The sequence below is a fragment of the Schistocerca serialis genome, chromosome 2, assembly GCF_023864345.2.
Source record: "Schistocerca serialis cubense isolate TAMUIC-IGC-003099 chromosome 2, iqSchSeri2.2, whole genome shotgun sequence".
NCBI classification, from domain to species: domain Eukaryota; kingdom Metazoa; phylum Arthropoda; class Insecta; order Orthoptera; family Acrididae; genus Schistocerca; species Schistocerca serialis.
The window spans coordinates 982110229-982137488 of record NC_064639.1 but is presented as its reverse complement, the minus strand read 5'-3'; the positions used below and the strand labels follow the sequence as shown (position 1 = coordinate 982137488).

At 37.2% G+C, this 27260-nt stretch overlaps 2 protein-coding genes across 3 annotated transcripts in view; one reads left to right on the top strand and one right to left on the bottom strand.

Moving 5' to 3' along the window:
* Positions 1 to 2474: 2474 nt before the first annotated feature.
* On the bottom strand, positions 2475 to 2990 carry LOC126456569 (uncharacterized). The gene is made up of 3 exons (XM_050092314.1): positions 2937 to 2990; positions 2751 to 2825; positions 2475 to 2690 (listed from the first exon to the last, which is right to left on the bottom strand). Exons 1-3 carry the CDS (start codon positions 2988 to 2990, stop codon positions 2475 to 2477), a joined length of 345 nt encoding a protein of 114 aa, XP_049948271.1.
* Positions 2991 to 14014: 11024 nt separating this feature from the next.
* The window catches only part of LOC126458400 (uncharacterized), a 61085-nt gene continuing 47839 nt past the window's right edge, over positions 14015 to 27260 (top strand). For both annotated transcript variants that reach the window (XM_050095413.1, XM_050095412.1), the window contains exons 1-6: positions 14015 to 14254; positions 19784 to 19901; positions 23837 to 23970; positions 24273 to 24369; positions 24858 to 25087; positions 26379 to 26530. In XM_050095413.1, the coding sequence (XP_049951370.1) occupies positions 14045 to 14254; positions 19784 to 19901; positions 23837 to 23970; positions 24273 to 24369; positions 24858 to 25087; positions 26379 to 26530 (941 nt within the window). In that variant the 5' untranslated portion in view covers positions 14015 to 14044. The remainder of the gene's footprint in view (positions 14255 to 19783; positions 19902 to 23836; positions 23971 to 24272; positions 24370 to 24857; positions 25088 to 26378; positions 26531 to 27260) is intronic.

Below are 27260 nucleotides of genomic sequence, written 5' to 3'. Positions count from 1 at the left end.
CAGGGACTATCAGCTCAGAGACCATGGCTGCAGTTACCCTTGATGCTGCATCACAGACAGGAGCGCCTGCAATGGTGTACTCAATGACGAACCTGGGTGCACGAATGGCAAAACGTCATTTTTTCAGATGAATCCAGGTTCTGTTTACAGCATCATGATGGTTGCATCCGTGTTTGGCTACATCACGGTGAACGAACATTGGAAATGTGTATTCATCATCGCCATACTGCTGTATCACCTGGCGTGATGGTATGGGGTGCCATTGGTTACACGTCTCACTCACCTCTTGTTCGCATTGACGGCACTTTGAACAGTGGACATTACATTTCAGATGTGTTATGACCCATGGCTCTTCCCTTCATTCGATCCCTGCAAAACCCTACATTTCAGCAGGATAACGCATGACTGCATGTTGCAGGTCATGTACGGGCCTTTCTGGATACAGAAAATGTTCGACTGCTGCCCTGGCCAGCACATTCTCCAGATCTCTCACCAATTGAAAACATCAGGTCAATGGTGGCCGAGCAACTGGCAGTCACTACTCCTGATGAACTGTGGTATCGTGTTGAAGCTGCATGAGCATCCAAGCTCTGTTTGACTCAATGGCCAGGCATATCAAGCCCGTTATTATGGCCAGAGGTGGTTGTTCTGGGTACTGATTTCTCAGGATCTATGCACCCAAATTGCATGAAAATGTAATCAGGTGTCAGTTCTAGTTTAATATATTTGACCAATGAATACCCGTTTATCATCTGCATTTCTTCTTGGTGTAGCAGTTTTAATGGCCAGTAGTGTAGATTTATATTGGGGGTTAATGGATAATTGTCATGTGTGGTGTGAAGGTGCATTGCCACAGTTTTCTCTGTGCTAATAAGGAAAATGTTAATGGTGAACTATTCTACAATGTGTGAGGCACAATTTTGTATTTCATATTGTAGCCCTGGAGCAAGTTTGCCTTTTATCAATACAGTTTTTCATTTGCAAAATTTATATATCAGGCGTGATCAAAAAGTAATGGGATTTTTTAAATTTTGCTGGGTTCATACATAAAATTTTCAATTTTTTTTATCTTATTGTTATGCACGATCTTGATCTATGTTTGCATCTTCAGCTGTTTTGAATATTCTGTTTATTGTTGACAGTTGAAAAGGTTAATATGTTGTAGAGTGCTTAGTAAATTTTTACTTTAAAAAATCAAGAATTTGCATTAAATTTTGCTTGAAAAATGGAATATTAAGCAGTACCACATTCGAAATGTGGACTGTGGCTTTTGGTGAATCTACTGTGAGTAAGACAAGATATTATGAGTGGTATACATGTTTCGAAGAGGGTCAAGGAGATGTCGAAGACAACAACCACCCTGGATGACCTAGCACATGAATTACTGACGCCAATGTGGAAGAAGTAAAAAAAAATGGTTTTGGAAAATCATTGAATCACCATCAGAGGGACTGCTGGCTGATGTGTCAGCATATCCTTTGGCTCATGCCAAACAATTTTGAGGGTTTTTTGGGCAGGAAACATGTAGCAGCAAAGTTTGTTCTGAAATTGTTGAATTTCAACCAATTTCAACGACATCGAATAGACATCACTCATGAACTGCTGAATGAAGTCAACAATGATCCAGAACTTCTAAAGAAGGTTGTGACAGGGTTTAAAACATGGATATTCAGGTATGATGTAAGAATCAAGGCCCAATTGTCCCAATGGAAACTGCCTGAAGAGCCGAGACTGAAAAAAATTGGGCAGGTTCAATCACATGTGAAGACTCTTCTCACTGTTTCCATCAATTGCAATGGGATAGTGGATCATAATTTCCTGCCTTATGGTCACATGAGTCCAATCGTCAATAAGAAATACTACCTGGAAGTAATGTGCTGTTCGCATGAAGCAGTCCGAAGAAAAAGACCAGAATTGTGGTAAAATTGCATCACGATAATGCCTCAATGTTTGTTCATGCTTTTTTGGCAAAAAACAAAACTGTTATGTTGCCTCAGCCACTGTATTCACTGGACATGCCAACCTGCAACTTCTTCTTATTCTTGAGGTTGAAGGGAACCATGAAAGAATGTCATTTTTCCACCATTGATGAGATAAAAACAGAATCACTGAAGGAGCTGAACACCATAATGAAAAGTGAGTTCCAGAAGAGCTTTCAAGATTGGGATAAGTGCTGGCACAAGTGTATACATCTGAGCAGGATTACTTTGAAGGGGACAAAGTTGATGCTGATGAACAAATAAAGATTCTTCAAGAAAACAAATTCGTGTTACTTTTTGACCACACTCATATTTCTGCCAGTTGCTGGATGACTCTAGAGCATTAATAAATATCAGGAACAACACTGGTTCTAAAACAGAATCTTGGGGTCACACTGTATGTAACTTATTTTCTTTGACATTTGTAGGTATACATAATTTTTTCTTACTGTTGCATGATTTCTACTATCTGCTCTCTGCTTTTCAGGCATGATGTCACCCATTCATGTACATCACCCACTCATGTGTCAGTCCCATAAGTCCTATGTATTCTAAGATTTTAAGCAGTAAACAGTGGTCTGTCATGTCCAAGACATATATGAGACCCAGAAATATTACCAATTCATGTTTCTTCTGGTTTATTGCAATCAATGATTCACTAACAAAATTAAAAATGGCAGTTTCTGTTGACTTGTGGTTTCTGAACCTATGCTGAGTATTTAATAAAAAATTACATTTCCATATGAATGTAATAGGACATCTATAAAATACTTTTTCCAGTATTTTAGAAAAACCAGACAGCTGAGATATTGGTCTGTAGTTCTTTTTATTTGTCTTGCCTCCTTTCTTGAATAGAGGCCTTATTTTTTGTCATTTTTAGTTATTATGGAGAAACACCCTATATGGGGGTCTGTTAGAAAGCTATCTGACCATTAATCAGAAAAAAACCTGTCTTACCTGATGCATTGGACAACTAATCAGCCTCAAAGTAGTTCCCTTGGGACCCCACATGGTTCTATTCAGCAGTGCCACTATTGTTTGAAGTATCCCAAAAAAATCTCTTTGGGAATGAAGTTTAGCTCAGCTGTTCTTGTCTGAAATCGCATTTCTTTCAGTGGCCTCTTGAGTGTGGGGAACAGCCAGAAATCACAGTGGCCATATTAAGAGAGTAAGGAGGCTTTCAAAGCACAGTAATCTGATTTTTTGCCAAAAAAAGCCTGATTCAAGTGCGAGAACTGTGGTGAAGCATTGTCATGACAGAGGCCCCAATTTCCTGTTGACCTTAAGACGGTTCTCTTGCACTGTACAGCATCACGTACGCAATGGAGGACATTTCTGTAGTACTCTTTGGTGATTGTTTGACCCTGGGGTGTGTACTCATGATGTACCACACCGCAGAAGTCAAAGAAAGCAGTCAGCATCACCTTCATGTTGCTGTGCACTTGGCAGACCTTCTTTTGTCTTGGTGATGAGGAATGCTTCCATTGTGAAGACTGGAATTTGGTTCTTGTGTCGTATCATACACCCAGGACTCGTCACTAGGGATTATGGTGATCACAAAGTCAGTTTTATTGTTTATGGAGGCTAGCATGTCCCGTGAGACTTCAACACGAAGTTACTTTTACTCTGCCATCACCAGCTTTGGCATGAATTTCGTCGACACTCTCTTCATGGCCAAATCTTCAGTCACAATTGAATCTGCCAAAAAAGTGCTGATGCCCACCTCTTCTGCAATTTCTCTGATAGTCACCTGATAGTCTCCCTTCACTACAGGGTTCACTTTGGCAATGACCTGGTTATTTCAGCACGTTGATGGCCGACTGGATTATAGCTCACTCTTCCCTGGTGTACAGCCATCTTTAAACTGGTTGTACCACTCCTTAACCTATGTGATGCCCATAGCATCATCACCAAAAGCTGCCTGAATCTTCTGAATGTGGTTTCCATGTAGCTGTTGCCCAGGTTCTAGCAAAATTTGATGCAGTAGCTTTGCTCCGGTCATCTCGTTGTTGCCCTTGCAACGAAAAACCAACGCAAGCACTACACACTGCCTCACTCAATAGCTGCTTGCCAGCAACTGACACTACGAACAGGTGGGAAAAAATTCATACATGTGCACAGAGTTCAAGTTCGGCTCATGCAAGCACACTAGGTTCAAGTCCACCAGCAGGAGTTACAATCTTACAGTCTAGTTGGATATGAATAAGACAGCTAGTTGGAGATGGTGTTAAGATGTATGCAAGACCAATTTGCTTAACTCAGCACATCCTAATTCACTTTATCCCTAATGAACATCACTGTTTTGTAAAGAAGTTATTCAATAATGTAAAAATCTAGTACTACACTGCTCATTCATTCATTTTCTGCTGCCCACTGTAAACAAACTGTACACACCTTATTTTATAATGTATGACAACACACACTATCAGTGACTTCAGCACCGTAATAACAATGGATGATTATAGGACTGTGTGGTGTCTGTTCTTCTGGACACATCCAAAAGAACAGACACCATGCATTCACATAATTGATTAGCCTCGTTGTTGTTGTTGTGGTCTTCAGTTCAGAGACTGGTTTGATGCAGCTCTCCATGCTACTCTATCCTGTGCGAGCATCTTCATCTCTCAGTGCCTACTGCAACCTACATCCTTCTGAATATGCTTAGTGTATACATCTCTCGGTCTCCCTCTATGATTTTTACCCTCTACACTGCCCTCCAATACTAAATTGGTGATCCCTTGATGCCTCAGAACATGTCCTACCAACTGATCCCTTCTTTTAGTCAAGTTGTGGCCCAAATTTCTCTTCTCCCCAATTCTATTCAATACCTCCTCATTAGTTATGTGATCTACCCATGTAATCTTCAGCAGTCTTCTGTAGCACCACATTTTGAAACCTTCTATTCTCTTCTTATCCAAACTATTTATCATCCATGTTTCACTTCCATACGTGGCTACACTGCATACAAATACTTTCAGAAAAAACTTCCTGCCACGTAAATCTATACTCGATGTTAACAAATTTCTCTTCTTCAGAAATGCTTTCCTTGCCATTGCTAGTCTACATTTTATATCCTCTTGACCATTATCAGTTATTTTGCTCCCCAAGTAAAAAAACTCATTGACTACTTTAAGTGTCTCATTTCCTAATCTAATACCCTCAGCATCACCCAACTTAATTTGACTACATTCCATTATCCTCATTTTGCTTTTGTTGATGTTCATCTTATATCCTCCTTTCAAGACACTGTCCATTCCATTCAACTGCTCTTCCAAGTCCTTTGTTGGCTCTGACACAATTACAATGTCATTGGTGAACCTTAAAGTTTTTATTTCTTCTCCGTGGATTTTAATACCTATTCCGAATTTTTCTTTTGTTTCCTTCACTGCTTGCTCAATATACAGATTGAGGACTGATGACCATAGATGTTAAGTCCCATAGTGCTCAGAGCCATACAGATTGAATAACATTGGGGATAGGCTACAACCCTGTCTCACTCCCTTCCCAACCACTGCTTCCCTTTCATGCCCCTTGACTCTTATATCTGCCATCTGGTTTCTGTACAAATTGTAAATAGCCTTTCTCTCCCTGTATTTTACCCCTGCCACTTTTAGAATTTGAAAGAGAGTATACCAGTCAATATTGTCAAAAGCTTTCTCTAAGTCTACAAATGCTGGAAATGTAGGTTTGCCTTTCCTTAATCTTTCTTCTAAGGTGAGTCATAAGGTCAGTATTGCCTCACGTGTTCCAATATTTCTACGGAATCCCAATTGATCTTCCCCGAGGTCGGCTTCTACCAGTTTTTCCATTCGTCTGTAAAGAATTCGCATTAGTATTTTGCAGCTGTGACTTATTAAACTGATAGCTCAGTAATTTTCACATCTGTCAACACCTGCTTTCTTTGGGATTGGCATTATCATATTCTTCTTGAAGTCTGAGGGTATTTCACCTGTCTCATACATCTTGCTCACCAGATGGTAGAGTTTTGTCATGACTGGCTCTCCCAAGGCTGTCAGTAGTTCTAACAGAATGTTGTCTACTCCCAGGGCCTTGTTTTGACTTAGGTCTTTCAGTGCTCTGTCAAACTCTTCACGCAGTATCATATCTTCCATTTCATCTTCATCTACATCGTCTTCCATTTCCATAATAATGTCCTCAAGTACATTGCCCTTGTACAGACCCTCTATATACTCCTTCCACCTTTCTGTTTTCCCTTCTTTGCTTGTATCTATCATACCCCTAATGAGATATGCCTCTACATCCTTACATTTGTCCTCTAGCTATCCCTTCTTAGCCATTTTGCACTTCCTGTCGATCTCATTTTTGAAACGTTTGTATTCCTTTTTGCCTGCTTCATTTACTGCATTATTAAATTTTCTCCTTTCATCAATTAAATTCAATATTTCTTCTGTTACTCAAGGATTTCTACTAGCCCTTGGGTTTTTACCTACTTGATCCTCTGCTGCCTTCACTATTTCATCCCTCACAGCTACCCATTCTTCTTCTACTGTATTTCTTTCCCCCATTCCTGTCAATTGTTCTCTTATACTGTTCCTGAAACTCTCTACAACCGCTGGTTCTGTCAGTTTATCCAGGTCTCATCTCCTTAAATTCCCATCTTTTTGCCGTTTCTTCAGTTTTAATCTACAGTTCATAACCAATAGATTGTGGTCAGGGTCCACATCTGCCCCTGTAAATGTCTTACAATTTAAAACCTGGTTCCTAAATCTCTGTCTCACCATTATAAAATCTATCTGAAACCTTCCAGTATCTCCAGGCCTCTTCCATGTATACAGCCTTCTTTCATGATTCTTGGATTCTTGAACCAAGTGTTAGGTATGATTATCATATTTACTCGAGTCTAAGCCACACTCGAATCTAAGCCGCACCTCCAAAATGAGACTCGAAAGCAAGGAAAAAAAAAAATTCCCGAATCTAAGCCGCATCTGTAATTTGAGACTCGAAATTCAAGGGGAGAGAAAAGTTTTAGACCGCACCTCCAAATCGAAACAAAGTTGGTCCACTGTAACATGAGACACAATTTAGGTCGAATGGATGAAGATACAGCTACAGTAGTTTGGTTCGAGTCATAAGCTTAACATTTAAGCTTTACCAAGTAGCCATTGCTATGGATCAGGTGCTCCGTCCGTATTTATATGGGTACCCTTCCTTTTTCACGTGCTTCATCTGGTTTGAATCAATTGCTTATTTTGCTTTGATCTGATAAGTGCCGTTCTCTTTGTTATAGGTGTTTACGTCACTCTAAGCTGAAAATGCATTATTGTACTGTGTCATGCATTGTTTGTCACATTCTGATAATGAGTGTTTATGACCTGTCGCTGCTCGCGGCATGGCTTGCTTTTGTGTGCGCTGCTGCCACTTACAATTAAAAAAAGAGAGGAATTGTCTCATAAGCAAAACAATGGCAAGAGACTGCTATTTGTTGTTACTTACACTGCTGCTTTCTTTGATAATGATCACCAAAACCAAATAATAGATTGCATGATAGAAGATGTTCTGAACGAAAGTTTAGCGAAATTTTTCTCCGTTTGAAAATATTTGCAGACACCTCTTTAGTACATTACATTCTGCACAGAAATTAGAGTCACCTTAGATTTAAAAATTGAGTCAGTTACCATGCTTCTTTTCTGACTGTATCACTATACAGCATAAGAATAATACGAATACAAACATGACATGATACGTATATTCTTCCGCTGTTGCTGTTATCTCACCCTAGTTTCGTAGTTTATTAGGCAGACAGGATTTAAATGAGATAGCAGCCAACATGAAAGAATACATGGCATAATTTTTACATTCTTGTACCTTTTCTTTTAATTTATTTACTGACACACAGGTTTTGGCACCAGTATTTATCTTTGTGCCTGCAAAGCATGCATGTGTAGCGCTACATATATTTGATGGCAGAAGTTAGTTGTGGCAGCACCTACCAACATTTTTCAGAACTTCCATTTACTCTGCACTCGATTCTAAGCCGCAGGCAGTTTTTTGGATTACAAAAACTGGAAAAAAGTGTGGCTCAGGTTCGAGTAAATACGGTAAGTTATGTTCTGTGCAAAATTCTACCAGGTGGCTTCCTCTTTCATTTCTTACCACCATTCCATATTCAACTACTACATTTCCTTCTCTTCCTTTTCCTACTATCGAATTCCAGTCACCCATGACTATTAAATTTTCGTCTCCCTTCACTATCTGAATAATTTCTTTTATCTCATCATACATTTCAACAAACTCTTTGTCATCTGCAGAGTTGGTTGGCATATAAATTTGTACTTCTGTGGTAGGCATGGGCTTCATGCCTATCTTGGCCACAATGATACGTTTGCTATGCTGTTTGTAGTAGCTTACCTGCACTCTTATTTTATTATTCATTATTTAAGTTTCTCCAGCATTACCCCTATTTGATTTTGTATTTATAACCCTGTATTCACCTGACCAGAAGTCTTTTTCCTCCTGCCACCAAACTTCACTAACTCCCACTATATCTAACTTGAAGCTATCCATTTCTCTTTTTAAATTTTCTAACCTATCTGCCTGATTAAGGGATCTGATATTCCATGCTCGGATCCATAGAACGCCAGTTTTCTTTCTCCTGATAATGACTTCCTCCTGAATAGTCCCCACCTGTAGATCTGAATGGGGGACTATTTTACCTCTGGAATATTTTACCCAAGAGGATGCCATCATCATTTAACCATATAGTAAAGCAGCATGTCCTCGGGAAAAATTATGGCTGTAGTTTCCCCTTGCTTTCAGCTGTTCACAGTACCAGCACAGCAAAGCTGTTTTGGTTAGTGTTGCAAGGCCAGATCGGATCAATTATCCAGACTGTTGCCCCTGCAACTACTGAAAAGGCTGCTGCCTCTCTTCAGAAACCACACATTTGTCTGGCCTCTCAACAGACACCGCTCCGTTGTGGCTGCAACTACGGTACGGCTATCTGTATCGCTGAGGCATGCAAGCCTCCCCACCAATGGCAAGGTCCGTGGTTCATGGGGGGTTTAGCCTCAAGGGGCAATAAATCCACCACCTTCAGTGCAGATGCACAGTTACATCCAACCTTCTGTGGTAATCTTGAAGAAGTGAGGAAGGAGGACATGGATGTGAACTGCAGATAGGGTAAGAAGGAGATCCTGGGTTCAAATTCTGGTCCAGCATACATTTTCAATAGTTTTCCGCTGATTCTACATAAAGTCTCAATGCACCTGACGTCAACGGTTCCTTCCCTTTCCTTTTTTCTCTCTCCCCCTCCACGTTCAGTTTATATAATATGTATTATTGTTGCAGATTCCACATTTATTTAACTGATTCACCTCAATGGGCAGTGAATCCACCACCTTCAGTGTGGATGCACAGTTATGTCAGTCCTTCTGTGGGAATCACAAAGTAGTGAGGAAGGAGGACTTGGACTGGGACTGCAGATAAGTGGTGCTAGGTGGGAAAGTGGGTCAGCTGAGGGGCTCATCGAGATAGTCCACACAATTGCGATAAAAATTGTGTCAGGGTGGCACAGTGGTTAACACAGCCACCTAATAAGCAGAAGATCCTGGGTTTGAATCCAAGTCCTGCACATATTTTCAATCATCCCTGCTGATTCCACACAAATTTCTGATGCAGCTGGCATCAATGGTTCCTTCCATTTCATTTCTTCCCCCTCCACCTTCAATACACATAACAATGGACATTGTTTGGTTACCATTTAGTGTACCTCAAATCCTCATGTGCTTTCCTGGAAAGTTTAGTCATCATCCCTCTGTAATGAGTGAGATATTGAGCTCAGAAAGAGGTTAAGAATTTAGTGTTATACTTGTACATTGTATAACTTTGGGAGTAAGATTTTCCAGAAAATAAAAGAAATAAAAAGAATATATAGCAGTATGAAGGTGTTATGTGAAATGACAGAGATGTGTTATTATTATTATTATTTACGTGTTACATTTTTATGAAACCCTTCTCCACATTATCTAAATAATCTTTCACTGTAAGAATGCATTGTTAAACAGGTACTTTTTAGCTGTCTTTTTAAAGCAAGATGTTTTCAATAATTTCCACAATGAAACTCTATCTTGAAATCTGGCAGAGAAGCCAAAGAGATTCTGGTCATACCAGCGGCAAGATGCAATCAGTACCTTCAATGAGTGATAACGACGATGAAGTCACTGATGACAGTGCCACTAAAGCAGAGTTATGAAACATGATTTTCCAAAACTCCTTCACCAAACAAGACAAAGTAAATATTTCTGAGTTCCAATCAAGAGCAACTGCCAAGATGAGAAAAATAGAAATAGATATCCTTGGTGTTGCAAAGCAGCTTAAATCACTTAATAAAAGTAAGGTTTCTGGTCCAGATTGTATACCAGTCAGGTTCCTCTCAGAGTATGCTGATACAATAGCTCCATATTTAGCAATTATATACAACTGCTCACTCACAGAAAGATCTGTGCCTAAAGAATGGAAAATTGCTCAAGTCACACCAATACCCAAAAAGGGAAGTAGGAGTAATTCACTGAATTACAGGCTCATATCACTAACGTTGATTTGTAGTAGGGTTTTGGAACATATACTGTATTTGAATATTATGAAGTACCTCGAACAAAATGATTTATTGACACATAGTCAACAGAGATTCAGAAAATATTGTTCTTGTGAAACACAACTTGCTCTTTATACTCATGAAGTAACGAGTGCTATCGACAGGGGATGTCAAATTGATTCCATATTTTTAGATTTTCCACACAAGCGTCTTCTAACCAGACTGCCTGCCTATGGAATATTGCATCAGTTGTGCATCTGGATTCGTGATTTCCTGTCAGAAAGGTCACATTTTGTAGTAATAGACAGAAAGTCATCGAGTAAAACAGAAATAATATCTGGCATTCCCCAAGGAAGTGTTATAGGCCCTCTATTGTTCCTCATCTATATTAACAACACAGGAGACAATCTCAGTAGTGATCTTGGATTGTTTGCAGATGATGCTGTCATTTACTGTCTTGTAAAGTCATCAGATGACCAAAACGAATTGTAAAATGATTTAGATAAGATATCTGTAGGGTGTGAAAAATGGCAGTTGACCCTGAATAAAGAAAAGTGTGAAGTTATTCACATGAGTACTAAAATAAATCCACTAAATATCGATTATACGATAAGTCACCCAAATCTGAAGGCTGTAAATTCAACAAAATACTTAAGGATTACAATTACAAATACCCTAAATTGGAACGATCACATAGATAATGTTGTGGGCAGAACCAACCAAAGACTGCAATTCATTGGTAGAACACTCAGAAGATGCAACATGTCTTCTAAAGAGACTGCTTACACCACACTTGTGCACTCTATTCTGGAGTATTGCTGTGTGATGTGGGATCCACATCAGACGGGACTGACGGATGACATCGAAAAAGTACAAAGAAGGGCAGCTCATTTTGTGTTATCATGAAATAGGGGAGATAGTGCCACAGATGTGATACGTGAATTGGAATGGCAATCATTAAAACAAAGGCATTTTTTGTTGTGACGGGATCTTCTCATGAAATTTCAGTCACCAGTTTTCTCCTCCAATTGTTAAAATATTCTGATGGCACCCGCCTACATGGGGAGAAATGATCATCATGATAAAATCAGATAAATCAGGGCTCGCACAGAAAAATTTAAGTGCTCGTTTTTCCTGCGCGTCGTTCGAGAGTGGAACGGTAGAGAGACAGCTTGAAGGTGGTTCATTGAATCCTCTGCCAGGCACTTTATTGTAAATAGTAGAGTAATTATGTAGATGTAGATGTAGAAGTAAATAATCTCTTCAATCTCCATGGGCACTGTATTGAACAGTTTTATTACTTAGTAGAAAATACTGTTTTGATTTAATACTTATTCTTTCTTAGATGTTAGCCACTCTTTCTGTCAGCTTTGACTAACTGCCCTTGACCCACTAAAAAGGGAAACTGTGTTCACAGTATTGTAAGAATGATAGAAAATAAAAATTCAGAAGAAATTCCCAAAAATGTCATAGAAACACTAGAAAATTTAGATGTGTGGTTCCACCTAAATGACCTAAAACTAAATATTTCAAAAACGCAGCTTATGGAGTTTAAGACCAAACAGTCTAAAATAAATTATATTCAAATTATGCATGAAGTCTGGAACTAAATAAAGCAGAATGTGTTAAATTGTGAGGAGTGCAGTTGGACAGAAATCTATCATGGTCATCATGTACAGACTATTTAAAAAATAAACAGAACTGCCTGGTATTTGCTACGTCAATATTAGCCAATATCACAGCCATAGACATGGAAAAGGTAAGTGTACCATAGCTACTTTGAGGCAATACTGAGATACGGCGTTGTCTTTTGAGGAAATGCTAGCAATTTTGACAAGAATATTAACTTTACAGAAAATATTATTAGGAATATGTGTAGTGCAAAACCAAGAGAATTTTGTCAGCCACTATTAAGAGACTAAAACATACTGAGTAGTCTATTACTGTATTCATATGAAATAATGCTTTTCACAAATAATAATCCAGAACTGTTTGCTCCAAATAACTTCCAGCACACCTACAAAACTAGAAATAAAGAAAGTTTCATGCTTCCTACACATAGACTCAATATTTTCATGCAGACCCCACAATATATGGGGAGGGAAATATGCAATAGGTTAAAAAAGACAATTTTCAAAAGATTGAAATTGATTCAGTAAAAAGAAAATTATATATCACTCTAGTACAAAAATGCTATTACTCTACTGATGAATTTTTTAGTGATGATCTGACCATTTGAGCAGGATAAAAATTAATAGTATATATATTCAGATATTTTATAGTTCTAGTAAATGTTGTATTCCATGTACAGCCTATTACAGATATAAGCTTGGAGAGTCTCCCGTACAATAAATCAACGATTTGACATGTATGGTACGAGACAATAAAATTCTGGTTCTGATTATAAGAGGGGATTAAATTCCTCATCTACTTTGTTCCATTAGGTTTATCCATTGTTTATCTAACATATTATATCTGAATAGTAGAACCAAATGTGGTTACTTCCTGCTTTTTACCATTTATGTCTCTGAACAAAGTCTAGGTATGTCCACTGGGGATCCTTGTTAATAACCTCATTCTCTGTTTCACTTCACTGATCCTAATATAACTCATAGTTGCAGGCCTCATAATATATTTTTGGTTCCTGTAATTTTTAACAACATTCACATTTTTGTCCTATGATATAATTTTATGTTATTTGTTCTTCTAGTAGAGAAACAAAAAATGAAGGATGAAAAAGAGGCTATTAGTCCACCACAGATGAACAGTTGCTTGTCCCCCTTAATTATTTGTCTGTCATTTCCAGTCTGGAATTTCTGTTGTTATTATCTCTCAGTTGACCTGGAGATGTCCTAACAACTTTTTATTTCCTTTCTTACTCTGAAACTGTAACATAATTTTGTTTATATTTCTTTGTTTTATTTTCTTGTGTATTTTTTCATTGTGCTTGATTATGCTTCAGGTTATTATTTGTATGATATTGAAATCAGAGACTGAAAACCCCTTTGTTTTGTTATTTACACTATTGTTGTGTAAGTGTGTATGACTGAGGGGATAGGGAAAATAATTGATTGTAATTGTGTAAAAGGAAACTTGAGGAATGTAACTTGAAGCTGTGTATGAGAACACAAAGAATCTCTCACACTTTGGTTGGATTGAATTCCATATTTTACCTCTTTATTAATACCTGATGAATATGTGGCATCCGAAAGTGTTGTTCTGCAAAGAGGTATTTCCATGTTGCAAAAGATGGATGTTGATGGTTGCTGCTGCTAGCAAAATCTTTCTCAACATATGAAAAAAAGTGCACATTTTGTTTGCAGTTTGCTACTACAGGATGATGCATGAGCTTGCACCTGTTTACACAGGGACAGCTGTGTGAACAATGAGCATTTAATTAAGTGCAGATGTTCAAACAGATGGAAAAAGGTGTGTCTTTGCACTTCTATGATACTTATTTGTCTCACACTTGGTACGTCTCTCTATAAGAGACATCAGATCACAGCAAGACATGCAGAACTCCAAGATGATCACTGCAACTTTGGTTCTTCTCACTGCAGTGGCCACTACTGCCTTTGATATTTTGCCAAAGGAGTTGGGGAACTTCTATTTGGGCCAAGCTGCTTTTCTTGAGGTTTTCCAGTCTGAGCAGGCAACAGAGAACTATGCTGACCAGTTCACCCTGTATATCTCCAACTTCAACCCTCTTTCTCTTGCACAGGTAAACTCCAAAACATTGCTTTATTACTAAGTTCTGACTGTGTCAGTTTATACAGGATAGAAAGTAATTACTTTAACTGATAACAATCTTATAATAAGTACAGTGTTAGAAAGTAATTACTTTAATTGATAACAATCTTACAATGAGTACAGTTTTGCAGTATTATATGTGCTGCAATGATGTAAAAAGTGCATTAAGGAAGAACACACAATGTGTTTCCTTCCTAACTTTCCATTAAAAGAATTTCACACAACTGAAATTTAAAAAGGGACATTCTTAAATTTTGCTGTTTTCACAGTGATTAAATGAGAGTCTTGATAACATTTTTCATTTTACTGAAAACTTAGTTGCCTTGCAAAAACGTAGTACTTTCAGTACAATCAGGGCTCCTGTCACATTAATAAACCTTGTGGCAGTCAAATAGCTAACATCTTCTTTCTTCATGTTCAGCACACACCAACATGCATACTCCACAAACCACCATAAGGTACACAGCAGTGGCTATCTTGTACCACAGCTACTCATTCCTTTTCTTGTTCTACATGTAAATGAAGTGAGTGAAAAATGACTGTTAGTGTGCCTCTGTATGAACCATAATTTCTCTTATCTTGTCTTCACAGTCCTTACACTGAGCTGCATGTTGGTAACTGTGGAATCATTCTATAGCCATTCACAGAAGCCAGTTCTCTTAACTTTCACTGTAGTGTTTTGTGAAAAGAAAGTTGTCTAGCCTACATGGCTTCCCATGTGAGTTCATGGACCAATTCCATATACACATATGCTGAGCAAACATAATAGTAACAAAATTTAGCAGCATGCCTCTGTATTGTTTTGATGTCTCCATTTTGTCCAAACATGTAAGCAATATGCAAGAATGGGTTGCACAAGTGTTCTATATGTGGTCTCCATTATAGATGAGCTACAGTTTCCTAGAATTCTCACAGTAATTCAAACCACTGACCTTACTTGCTCATTCAGTGTCATATTTTGCAGAGTTATCCTCAGATATTTAATCAGTGTGGCTGTGTCATGTAGCATACTGCTAATACTTCATTCAAACTCTTGGGTCCCTTACTGTTCATGTTGTATATTAATGGCCTCATAGACAATATTAATAGCAACTTCAGACTTTTTGCAGATGATGCAGTTATCTGCAATGAAGAACAGTCTGAATGAAGCAGTTCAATATTCAGTCAGATCTTGATACGATTTCAAAATGGTGCACTGAGAGACAACATGCTTTAAATGTTCAAATGTAAAATTATGTACTTCACAGAATAAAAATCTTAGTATCCTATGAATATAATATCATTGAGTCACATCTGGAATCTGTAAGCGCATACAAATACTTGGGTGTAACTCTTAGCAGGGACGTGAAGTGGAATGATCACATAGACTCAGCTGTGGGTAAAGTAGACAGCAGACTTTGGTTTATTGATAGAATGCTGGAGAAACATAATCAGTCTACAATTTCAAGAACTGGCTTTAAATACTTGCTGTAGGAATACACTATAACCCCTAATGTATCACTCCCAGAGGGATCATGAGGATAAGATTATATTAATTACAGCATGCATAGTGGCATTTGAACAATCATTTTTCCCACACTTCATATGTGAATGCAACAGGAAAAGCCCTAATAACTGGTACAGTGGGATGTTCCCTTTGCCATGCACTTCACAGTGGTTTGCAGAGTATAGCTGTATATGTAGACGTAGATTTAGAACAAGCTGACATCCATCACATAAATCAGAAATTATGTATAACTTATCCTGTATCCTACTACATTCATTTAAGAACAACATCTTCCCTCTAAACTACAGCATCATCAGAAAAAAATCAAAGGCAACTACTCACCCTATCCTTCGGACTGTTTATGTGTATAGAGAACATGAGCTGAACTATGACACTTCCCAGGGACACTCCTGATGAAACCTATATCTTTTATGAACACTTGCTATCCAGAACTATGTACCACTTATGTATCTGAGAACGTATTCACTATGATCAGACTTTCATTATCAGTCTACTGTGGGGCATTGTGTCAAATGCTATTCAGAAATCTAGGAATATGGAATATGCAGTTCACAGGATATTGTGTGAGAAAATAGCAAGCTGAGTTTTGTACGAATGATGCTTTCTAAATTCATGCTGATTTGTAGGCAGACAGTTTTCATTTGTGGACAGACAATTATCTGTCTCAAGGAAATTCATTACGTGCAAACTCAGAATCTGCTTTAAGAATTCTGCAGCAAACTGATATTAAGGACATTGGTTTGTAATTTTGTGGGTCTGTTCATTTACCCTGCTTGTATAAGTAAGTCAACTGTGTTTTTTTCCCATTTGCTTGGGACTTTGTGCTGGGCAGGAGATTTGTGATAAATCCATGCTAAGTAAGGGGTCAGTGCCGAAGCATACTCTCTGTAAAACTGAACTGAGATTTCATCTGGACCTGGAAACTTATTTGTTTTCAACTCTTTTAGTTGCATCTCAATTCCAGGATGCGTATATTTATGTCCTACATATGAGAGTCTGTACAATGGTCTGTATGATCCTCCTGCATGAATGAGCTTTTAAATGCAAAATTTAAAACATCAGCTTTCCTTATGCTGTCTTCTACTACCACATCAGATTGGCCACTGAGTGACTGAGTAGATCAAAGTTCTTCTTTTGAAATATCTTGGAATATGTTTGAAGGTCCTCGAATTTCTTACTTTTATAAAGTAAAACTGAAACTGAAAACTCACCTGTAATATGAAATGAGTACATGCTACTTTAGTATCAGTATGCCTTTGGGATTCAGTGGATGCATTTTTCAAAGTAGCTGTATCCAAATAGTAATGAAATATCCTTTTAAGCATCAAAAATTTTTTTGCTGAATCCCTTTATACTTCCTCACATATATATTATGAACCAAGTAATCCAGTTCCTGAGTCATGGTTCACAGTGCCTATCTAACCGCTTCCAGGGGCAACAGCTTTTTCAATATTTCAAGTTATTTTTGGCCAAATTAAGAAATTTGAAATTCTCTCATAACCTAGTCATTAAGACATACATTCTTAGGTTAAATATTTAATGCAATAAGACAAGTATTAAAGTTAGAAACTGTGTATATATCTTGAGGCAGTGTAATTCATGGTGTGCAAATTACTCCAATTATATTCAGTATTTGAGAAAGAGGCACTTAGTGACTTCCAGCATACTTTAAACATAATTTCAAACTTTTTCTAAACTTTTTCTTGCTTGCATGCTTAACATAAAACTTTTAACAAATCAACTCATTTGTAAGGTAATCATTTCAAACTGTTTTACGCATGTGATCTGGTATAACATATTTTGAGAAGATCTACATTGACGTACATACTCCACAAGCTTGCAATGGTGGGTGGCAGAGGGTAACTTGTACTGCTACAAATCATTCTCTTTCCTGTTCCACTCACAAATGGATCAAGGGAAAAATGACTGTCCAAATGTGTCCATATGAGCTCTTAATTTATCTTGTCTTCACAGCCCTTATGCAAGATGTACATTGGAGGCAGTAGAATCATTTTGCATTCAGCTGCAAATACTGGGTCTCTAAACTTTCTCAGTAATTTTGTGAAAATAGTATTGTCTTCCATCCAGGAATTCTAATTTCAGTTCCTGAAGCATCTCCATAGTGTTTTTATGTTGACCGAACCTATCAGTTGCAAATCTAGCAACACCTCTGATTTCCTTCAATGTCTTCCTTCAACCTGATCTGTGAGGATCCAAAACACTTGAACAGTACTCAAGAGTGGGTCACACAAGTATTCTTTACAGGTGAGAATTCTCCCAATAAACCAAAGTTTACCTTCCCTACTACCACCCTTACATGTTCATAATATTTCATATTGCTTTGCTACGTTACATCTATATATTTAATCAACACTGTAGCAAGCTGCACTCCACTATACTATTTTTAAACATTACAGTATTGTTTTTCCTACTCACTTGCATTAGCTTAATATTTTTATATATTTTGAGCACTCTGTTATTCATCATACCAAATAGAAATTGTGTCTAAGTCATCCTGTATCCTCCCACAGTCATTCAATGATGACCTTTTTCATACACTACAATGTAATCAGCAAATGGTTGCAGACTGCTGATTACCCTATATCCACCAGGTTGCTTATGCGTATAGAGAACAATATTGGTCCTATCACACTTCCTTTTGGGGCACTCTTAATGACACAACTTCCCTGATGAACATTCATCACCCATGACAACATACTGGGTTCTTTTATTTAAGAAGTCTTTGAGCCACTCACAAATCTGAGAATCTATTCTGTATGCTCAGACCTTCATTAACAGTCTCCTGTGGAGCACTGTATTAAATTCTTTCTCAAAATCTAGGAGTATGGGATCATACTGGATCTTTACGTATCCATTCTGACATGACTGGAATCTGCTTTTAATGCCAATGGTTTCCTAAACCATATTTTTCATGGTAATGTGTTGTGTGTTTTGGCGCTTCCATATTTTTGTCCAACTCTTATACTTTTATCATACTTTTATGACTGTTTGTGTGCAGCTGCTGATTATCACTCTTTTGCTCACTTTAGATTCCAGTTACACAATTTCCACATCACTGATAAATCTCCCATACAAAAATAATGATGATTTGTTATCAGTTGCAAATATTACATTATTTGTGCAACACATCTTTCCATATACCAAAAATATCACACTTTAAATGTTCCTTTGTACATAGGAATTGCTTTGGTAGCTCACTTTTACTTTTGAGTTTACTTGAAGCTTGCTCATCAACCTTACTATTGATCTGCTACACAGTTCCTACATTTACAGCTACAGACATACTCTTTTAAACACTGTGAAATGCATGTTGAGGGCACCTCTCATTTTACCAGTTAAGAGGGCTTCCTTCCTGTTCCATTTACATATTTAGTGCAGGAAGAATGATTGCTTCGTTGCCTTTGTATGTGCAGTAGTTAGTGACATTCTTGTCTTCATGATCCCTATGGGAGCAATTTGTGGGGGATCAGAGTATAATCCTAGATCCACCACTCAGTACAGATTCTTTAAACTTTTTAAATTGCTTTAAACTTTTTAAATTGCTACTAACAGGATAGTTGGTGTCTATCTTCAAATGTACATCATATTATATTCCAATTTTTTTTCTACCAATGTAGGTAACTTCCTATAATAAAGTATTAAAGCTGCAACAAACATAGTAGCTACATTTAATTGATTTTCTGTGAACTTTATATTTATTTCAGCAGTTAATCATAAATTGATGACACAATATTTAACAAACTGTATCAATTCTAAAATAAAAAATGATGGAAACATGATTTCATGACAGATTCATTGCCTCTAACTATTTCAAGAACTGTATTATTTCTTTGTAAAGAAACACTGAGAGAAATGTTAAATATCAATGAAGAAATTCTGTTTATCAGTTTTTGTTAATGTGTAAATTCATATTTGCTGTAATCCACTTAACTGTGATTTTGTTTCAACCAAGTTTGCTTTTTTAATTTACAGAAAGATTATATTTACTACATCAAGTCTCCTGGGAGTCAGTTAAATGATGTCAACAACTGGGTGCCAACAAAAATAGATCAAGAAAACTATTGGCCAAATGATCTCTATTTTATGAGCAGTGAGTACCACTTCAAGTAGTATTAATTCAAGATTACCAAATTTACTCAACTTTTCTGGTCCATTAATGATGCGAAGGTAATACATATTATTTTCTAACTACAATACATATCATATTTCCTCACCTGCAGTAATGTTGAACTTTAACTCTGTATAAATTACCAATGCATAAATATGGTAAGGAAAGCTCTGGCAGAATTTGAATAATTTAGGAGTGAAGGAGATAACTCACCTAACAGTGGAAGCATTGAGATGTCAACAGCAACAGCAATAAAAGCTTTTCTAGCCTTCGGATGAATCCTTTGATGAACAACTGAAATTTGACTGTCTATCATCATGCCTGGAATTAGGGACATTCTACCCACAATCCAGCCCAATCCTCCTAAAATGATATTCTGTCACACACTCAACCCACACAAAACCCTTGTCCATATCTATGTCACTGGTACTCCCAAATCTCTACCACAGGATGAAAGACATAGGTGCAGGATGTGCCCGATTCACCCACCCAAGACATTCTACTCTACTAATGTCAGTGATTAACTTACAAATGAATTAATGTGTTAAATATTTGATGTCAAATATGTAAAACCTGATTTAAGAAAAGTTAGTTTCTCACACATCTCAATGTTTATGACATCATATCTTCTAAGCTATATGTCAAATAATAATATAAATTTTGATGATCATTCAGTGGAATATGTGGACACTGTCTGTAAAAAATGTTGCAAATTATGTCAATAATAAAGAAGTAATAAATCAAAATGGCATGCATGATGCTGAAGTTTCACTGCATGAATGGTGAAAATGTTGTAAAGAATCAACATTCTTCTTTTATTACTTTGTGGGGGGTGTCAATGAGAATTTTTTTAAGGTTTGAAATTATGTGCAATGATTGTTGGAAACTATGATACTGTTCAGCAGAAATTACAGCTGAACTAGTGAAAAGATTTTTTTTTTTTTATTTTACTGATGACAGTAACGGCGTGTTTTGCAGGTAATTTCCAGTCCTCTTCAAAATCCAGTTTTTATTCAATACTTGCAGATGGAATATACCTGAGGGCCAATAAGTGTGTAACATATGAATCTCCTACTGTATTCCCTGGATGAATGGATTTATGGTGCAGAATTTTAGAGAGTTTTTAAAAAAGTTATGAGATATATACTTAATTTTTACTGACCTTGTCTGCCACATCTTCTACATCAACATCTGCGTCTACATAGATACACCACAAGCCACCATATGATGCAGAGCAGGAGCTTCCTTTATCACATCAAAATAAGCAGCTGGTGAACAGAGCACCCTGTTTCTCTTTCTTCATTCACTCTGGAGGAATGAACACTATCACATTTCATTTGGGGGTGTCCTTTAAGTAAATATTTTTGAATGATTGTCATACCACTTGCTGTACTGTAATTTTGCAACACATTTAACAGAAATATATTTTGATTTGGTTCAGATATTGAAGAGCACATTCTCTTGGTCTTTGATTTGCAACAGAATTTTGAGAAGCATTATGGACCCTTTCAGTTTGTTTTCCTTTTTTGTTATACACAGTACTTTTATCTTCTTTGCCTTTCTTCTAAAAATTTTTGCTTCATTTCTTTTCCACACAGAAGGATCTGCTTCACCTTCTTAGCACACTTTATTGTCATTTCATGCCCTTTATTCATAAGTTCTGGCTCCACAGCATTATTCAGAGTGTTAACTTGTTGAGTTTGGCTTTTTCTTTGACTCTCATTATCTAATAACACTTAAATTTCAACAGCGGCAGTAGTTTATGAATTGTCATTTTTTTCTATTTTTCAGTATCTTGCTTCTTAATTCTTTTTTGAACATATTGGTACTAATATTCATCCTCTGTTTTCTTATGTGAGCCTTCAGATTCCTCTGATGTAATGAGCTCATAATTTTGTGTCCTTTGCCTTTACATATGTCTGCTTGTGTTTGTATATGTGCAGATGGATATGTGTGTGTGTGTGTGCGCGAGTGTATACCTGTCCTTTTTTCCCCTTAAGGTAAGTCTTTCCGCTCCCGGGATTGGAATGACTCCTTACCCTCTCCCTAAAACCCACATCCTTTCGTCTTTCCCTCACCTTCCCTCTTTCCTGATGAAGCAACCATGGGTTGCAAAAGCTTGAATTTTGTGTGTGTGTTTGTGTTTGTTTCTGTGTCTAAATAATTACTACACACACCCAACAATTAAAGAAGCATGGTATGTCCTACTGAATTAGAATGTTTCGTACCCATAAGATTTCAATGTTATAAGATATGAGGTTTTGATACTTTGCTACAGAAGAGCTAAGCAAACATGTATTAAGATATGAGGTGTGGCTGTAAAATAATGAGACTATTGCTGTAAAGCATTTTATTTCAAAAACATACACATTGAGTTATTGTCACCCTCAATATATTCTGCTTCTCTTTCCATGTAATGCTCTATGCAGATTTTACATTTATGGAAACAGTGTTGGAAGTCTTTTTCTGTGAGCTCCTTGATGATGTGTGCCACGTTTTCTTTCACTATTTCAATCAATTGAAATCTTCTATATCAAATTTAACATTGGGAATAAATAAGAATCACATGGTGCTAGATCAGGAAAATAAGATGGGTTGTCTAGTATTGGGCTGCTGTACTTTGCTAGAAACATCTTAACAGACAGTACAGTATGAGCTGGTGCGTTATCTTTATGGAGAACCCATGACTTGTTCTTTCATGATACGGTTTGGTTTTTTTCTTATTTTTTCATGGAGTTGAGCAAGAACCTCAAGGTTGTAATGCTGATTAACAGTTTGATCTTCAGGAACCCAGTGAAGGTAAATAGTTCCATGAATGTCGGGGGGGGGGGGGGGCGGAGGGGGGAGGGGGGGGGGGAACAGTCATCATCACTTTGAATCTCGATTTGCCGATTTGCTCATTTGAATTTCTTTCATGCTCATTGAAGTTGGACCCTTCCAATGCATGGATAGGGATTTAGTTTCTGGATCATAAGTGAAGAACAAAGATTCATCACATATTATCACACTTTCCAAGAAACTATGATCATTTTCAAGGTATTCAAAGTGTGCAAACATTTTCACAAGCTTGTTTTCGTTCACTCATAAGGCTTTTCAGCACCAGTCTGGCCATGCCTTGTATGGGGCTTTCAACACTGTAGGAAAAGACAGGTTGCTACTTTACCATAAAGAAGACACATCAAGTTGAAGACCGTCACATTTAAGAGACACTTACATATAGCTTTTGGCCACAGCCTTCATCTGTAAAAGAGACACACACACCATTCACAAGTATAAGTAAGCAGACCTCATGCACACACAACCGCCATCTCCAGTATCTTGGGACAGCCTGATAGGTAGCAATCTGTCTTTTCCTACATTCTTGATATTCCTACCTGGAGTTTTCATTGTTGCATGGGACTTTTCACCCTATGTGGGACACATTTTCTAAAATGTAGAAACAAGTAAGTAAAATCTGACAATTTTTGAATTATGAGCTATTGCTATCTTAATGATGAGATGGTTGTAGCATTTTGATTTTTGTCCATTATTTCTAGGGCTTTCTGTAGAAAATCATAGATGGCACTAGTTGTAGATTTATTTTTTCTGAAAACATTCTGGGTACTAGTGAGGACTTTGTTTTAGTCAAAAAACTTTATTAACATGTTATAGATTACTATTCCACTACCTGTGGTCAGTGGTGAAAACAATATCTAGAAACATAAGACACAAAGAGAAAATTTATTTCAGAATGTCGATTTACTCGACTTTGTCTCTGTTTCTTCCAAATATGAATCAACTGACATAGCACCCTCCAATATTTCTTGGTGAAAATGAAACAAATAAATGTAAGATCTACAAATAATAGGAAAATTTATCCTAATATTAAACATTTTAGCCTATTATATCTACACTGTGTTCTTTTCAATGTACTGCAGGTTCTATAGTGGGTCGGGAGGGAATAATTTGGACATCAGGTTTTCTTGTACCCACCAAAACGAAAGGTTGTTTGAACATCTACTTCACTGATCAAGAGCCATTTGATGGACCATATAATATTGCTTCATTAGATGTAAGTTGAATGTACTATTATTATTATCAAAATATTACAAACCTTGGCTGAAGTGACACAAATGTTTAGTGTACTTATTACTTGGTACTAATTGTAACTAAGGTATAGAAATTCTGTTTAAAGTAAAAGGTGAACAGTTGATAGCATGAAGTTAAATTTCACTATTAAAGAAGTATTTATATACTAGTAATAACTTCAAGTTACTGAATTATGTTAAAGATTAGCAGAACAAGTTATTTATATTATACAAATGTAATGCTTGCGTAGTAGGTGCTCCATACATAATTTCTTTGTTTTAATAGGATCAAGACTATTCTTACCATCGAATAATTTGGAGAGATGTTAATGGTGATGGCCTTTCAGATGCTGTGACTGCTCGTTTCCACACTGGACTCTTAGGTATGCTTCAGTTTTCTTTGAAACATTGGCATTTGTTTCAATAGTATAAATTAGAATATTACTTTAGTACTGCTGGCTGGTACTTACTTTCAGGAAGCAAAATGTATGGTACTGCCAATAGGCACACTACTAGTTTTCAGAACTAATTATTCCATTTTCAGGGAGGACTAAGGGGTGTGTTGAGTTAAAAAAAAAAAATTACGCCTCTTGGACCCGAATATGAGAGACACTCACCTGTACTGAGGAAGAGTGTACACAAATATCTTTAGTACCCAAAACTACTTAGTGTTTCCATTGTACCTTTATATGCGCTACTTAATACACTTTGCTTCCCGGGGATAGGTAATGACCAGCAATTCTGTCTCATAGTTTATTAGTTTTATCTGTCACATTTTCCTTTGTTAATATTACTAGAGCTTCTGATTATAATTATAATCATTTATTTTTTTTTCAATTTACCACAATTCTGTTCAATTACAATGCTTCAGGCAGTGTAACAAAACAGTTCCTGTGGCTTGAGAATCCAGGTAACAGTCAGTTGGAAGGATGGACTCAGCATATGATAAACGAAGATGGAGCTGATATACATTTTCAGATTGAGCAATTGCCAGTTGGTGGAACAGCCTATGATGTCCAGCTCAATGGTGAATTCTGGAATGAAAAGGTCACAATATACTATGGAACTGACAATGCAAATTTCTGGCAAAACCCTTCTGTGGTTAGTATAGGATCTCTTTATGCTCACATCTAATGGTAGTTTACTTGTACAAAACATAAGTTTACTTACTCATGACCTGTATATTAGACTAAATATTTGTAATGTAAATGGATAGATAAAAAATCTACTCACCGAGCGATGGCAGGAGAATACACACACAAAAAGATTTAATATTTACAAGTTTCGGAGCCAGTGGCTCCCTCTTGTGGCAGAACAGTTAAAGGGGAAGGAAGGGGGGTGAAGAAGGACTGGAGAGATTTAGGAAAAGGGGTAAAGTTCAGAAAAGTCACCAGAACCCTGGGTTGGGGAGACTTACTGGATAGGATGAGAAGGAAAGACTAATTACTTTCTCTGTCTTGCAATGGAAATTACAAATTGTATCATAAGATAGACCAGAATCTTATATTGATGTTGTTGAATGTGTGGAAGTGTGAAAATTTATTTTCATAAAATGCACGTCACTCCTCCACTGGAACTAGGGTAAAATGTGAATCACCCAAAAACTTACTAAGTCAACTTTGTGGACAAAATGATATCTAACATTGGCTTCTCCATTTTCTCATCAGTCTTCAGTACAGATCCTGCCTCTCACCATCTCTCTTTCATATGTGGAAGCTAGCCACTATCATGATACCCAAATGAAAGAGCTGCCATGTCTTCTAGAAGCGTGTCTTTCCAATACTGTCTGCTTACCTGTTTCTCTTCTGCCTCATGCCCATTCTCCAATATATTTGTTCCTCCATCCACTCAAATTGAGAACAGTACTCATTCCAGCCAAACTGCAGCAACAGAACAAAGAGAAGAGAGGCCTGCTGAGAACTTAAGTTTACGATATGAGCAGTGGTCTCTAACTATTTATATCTTCCTTCTTTGTGAATTTGCTGTATTTTCCGTGTGTGGTGAGTGGTTATCTGTTCTCAAAAGCTATCAGTAACTATTTTGGAGTTTCTTAATAAGAAACTGGAAATACTATGGCTAAAACATTTGAATGCTGGGTGTGCAATACAACCCAAGGTGACGTTTTCTCAATGCTATGTGCACCTCCCAGGTGTTCCAGCAGTCAATGACTGCATCTACTGCAAAATACTGCAAGGGCACTTTGCAGATCTCCTGAATCGGTGTGCATATGTTAGATATATTTGCACAAAACAGCAAGTCACTGGTGAATGAACTGTGTAAGTAATAAAGGGCCATTAATTTACAAATACCTGAATCATAGTTACTCTGTTACTTATTTTAACGATAAAATTTGCAAGGCTTCTAATGTATATGATATAACTGTTTGTTGCAGTTACAAGAAGTGGTTGTAGATGATACAATCGGTCAACCTTTTGATTTATATTACTGGGATATTAACCTTGATGGTGTAAAAGAAATAATTGTTACTGCCTATAATGGCAGCTATGGAAATGTTTTTGCTTATACAGTACCAGAAGACTTCAGGTGAGTTAATAATAATTACTCTGGTGGTACTCAGCATTATGAGCACTACACATTAAGTACCAGGAAGTTATGATTAAACTGCAGCTACTCATGTAGGCACAGCGTTTGCTGCAATTATCATATGGCATTGAAACTTTGTAGATATCATATGTGTTAATATGAAACTGATTACAACAGGAAAATATTAGTTCCAATTTTGGCCACCAGGTGCATATCTATCTCTCTACACTATTTGTATGATGGTTTGACACCCACACTGCAATATGACAAGCCATAACATGATTGAACAATATGGCTATCAAGAAGAGAGGCAATGTGCTTTTAATGAAACTAGTTTATGAGGATGGCAGCAATTACAGTGCTGCATCGAGAGAGTATTGCTAACTCAACAGTCTTAGGGGAGGCCCAGTGTCATTAAATGGTTTAAAGAAAATGATAATGGAATTCAAAAACATGGGTGAGTGTGGTGTGGCATCTGAAAGAGGAAGGTGTCCTATCACTGTGGAAGCTATTGACAAGTTTGCTGTTGCTGTAATTACCCACGCAGCATGTGCCCTGAGTAGTGCTAGTGTTCAAATGGTTCAAATGGCTCTGAGCACTATGGGGCTGAACATCTGTGGTCATCAGTCCCCTAGAACTTAGAACTACTTAAACCTAACTAACCTAAGGACATCACACACATCCATGCCCGAGGCAGGATTCGAACCTGTGACTGCTAGTGTTCATGCAG

Excerpts from the sequence above, each read along its gene's own strand:
- LOC126456569 (XM_050092314.1), bottom strand. The coding sequence starts at position 2,990 with ATGTGGGGTCCCAAGGGAACTACTTTGAGGCTGATTAGTTGTCCAATG. Across the intron at positions 2,826-2,936 it reads TTAGTTGTCCAATGCATCAG|AAAGGAGGCAAGACAAATAA; the intron begins GTAAGACAGGTT and ends CCTCTATTCAAG. Across the intron at positions 2,691-2,750 it reads TTTCTAAAATACTGGAAAAA|CATAGGTTCAGAAACCACAA; the intron begins GTATTTTATAGA and ends TTAAATACTCAG.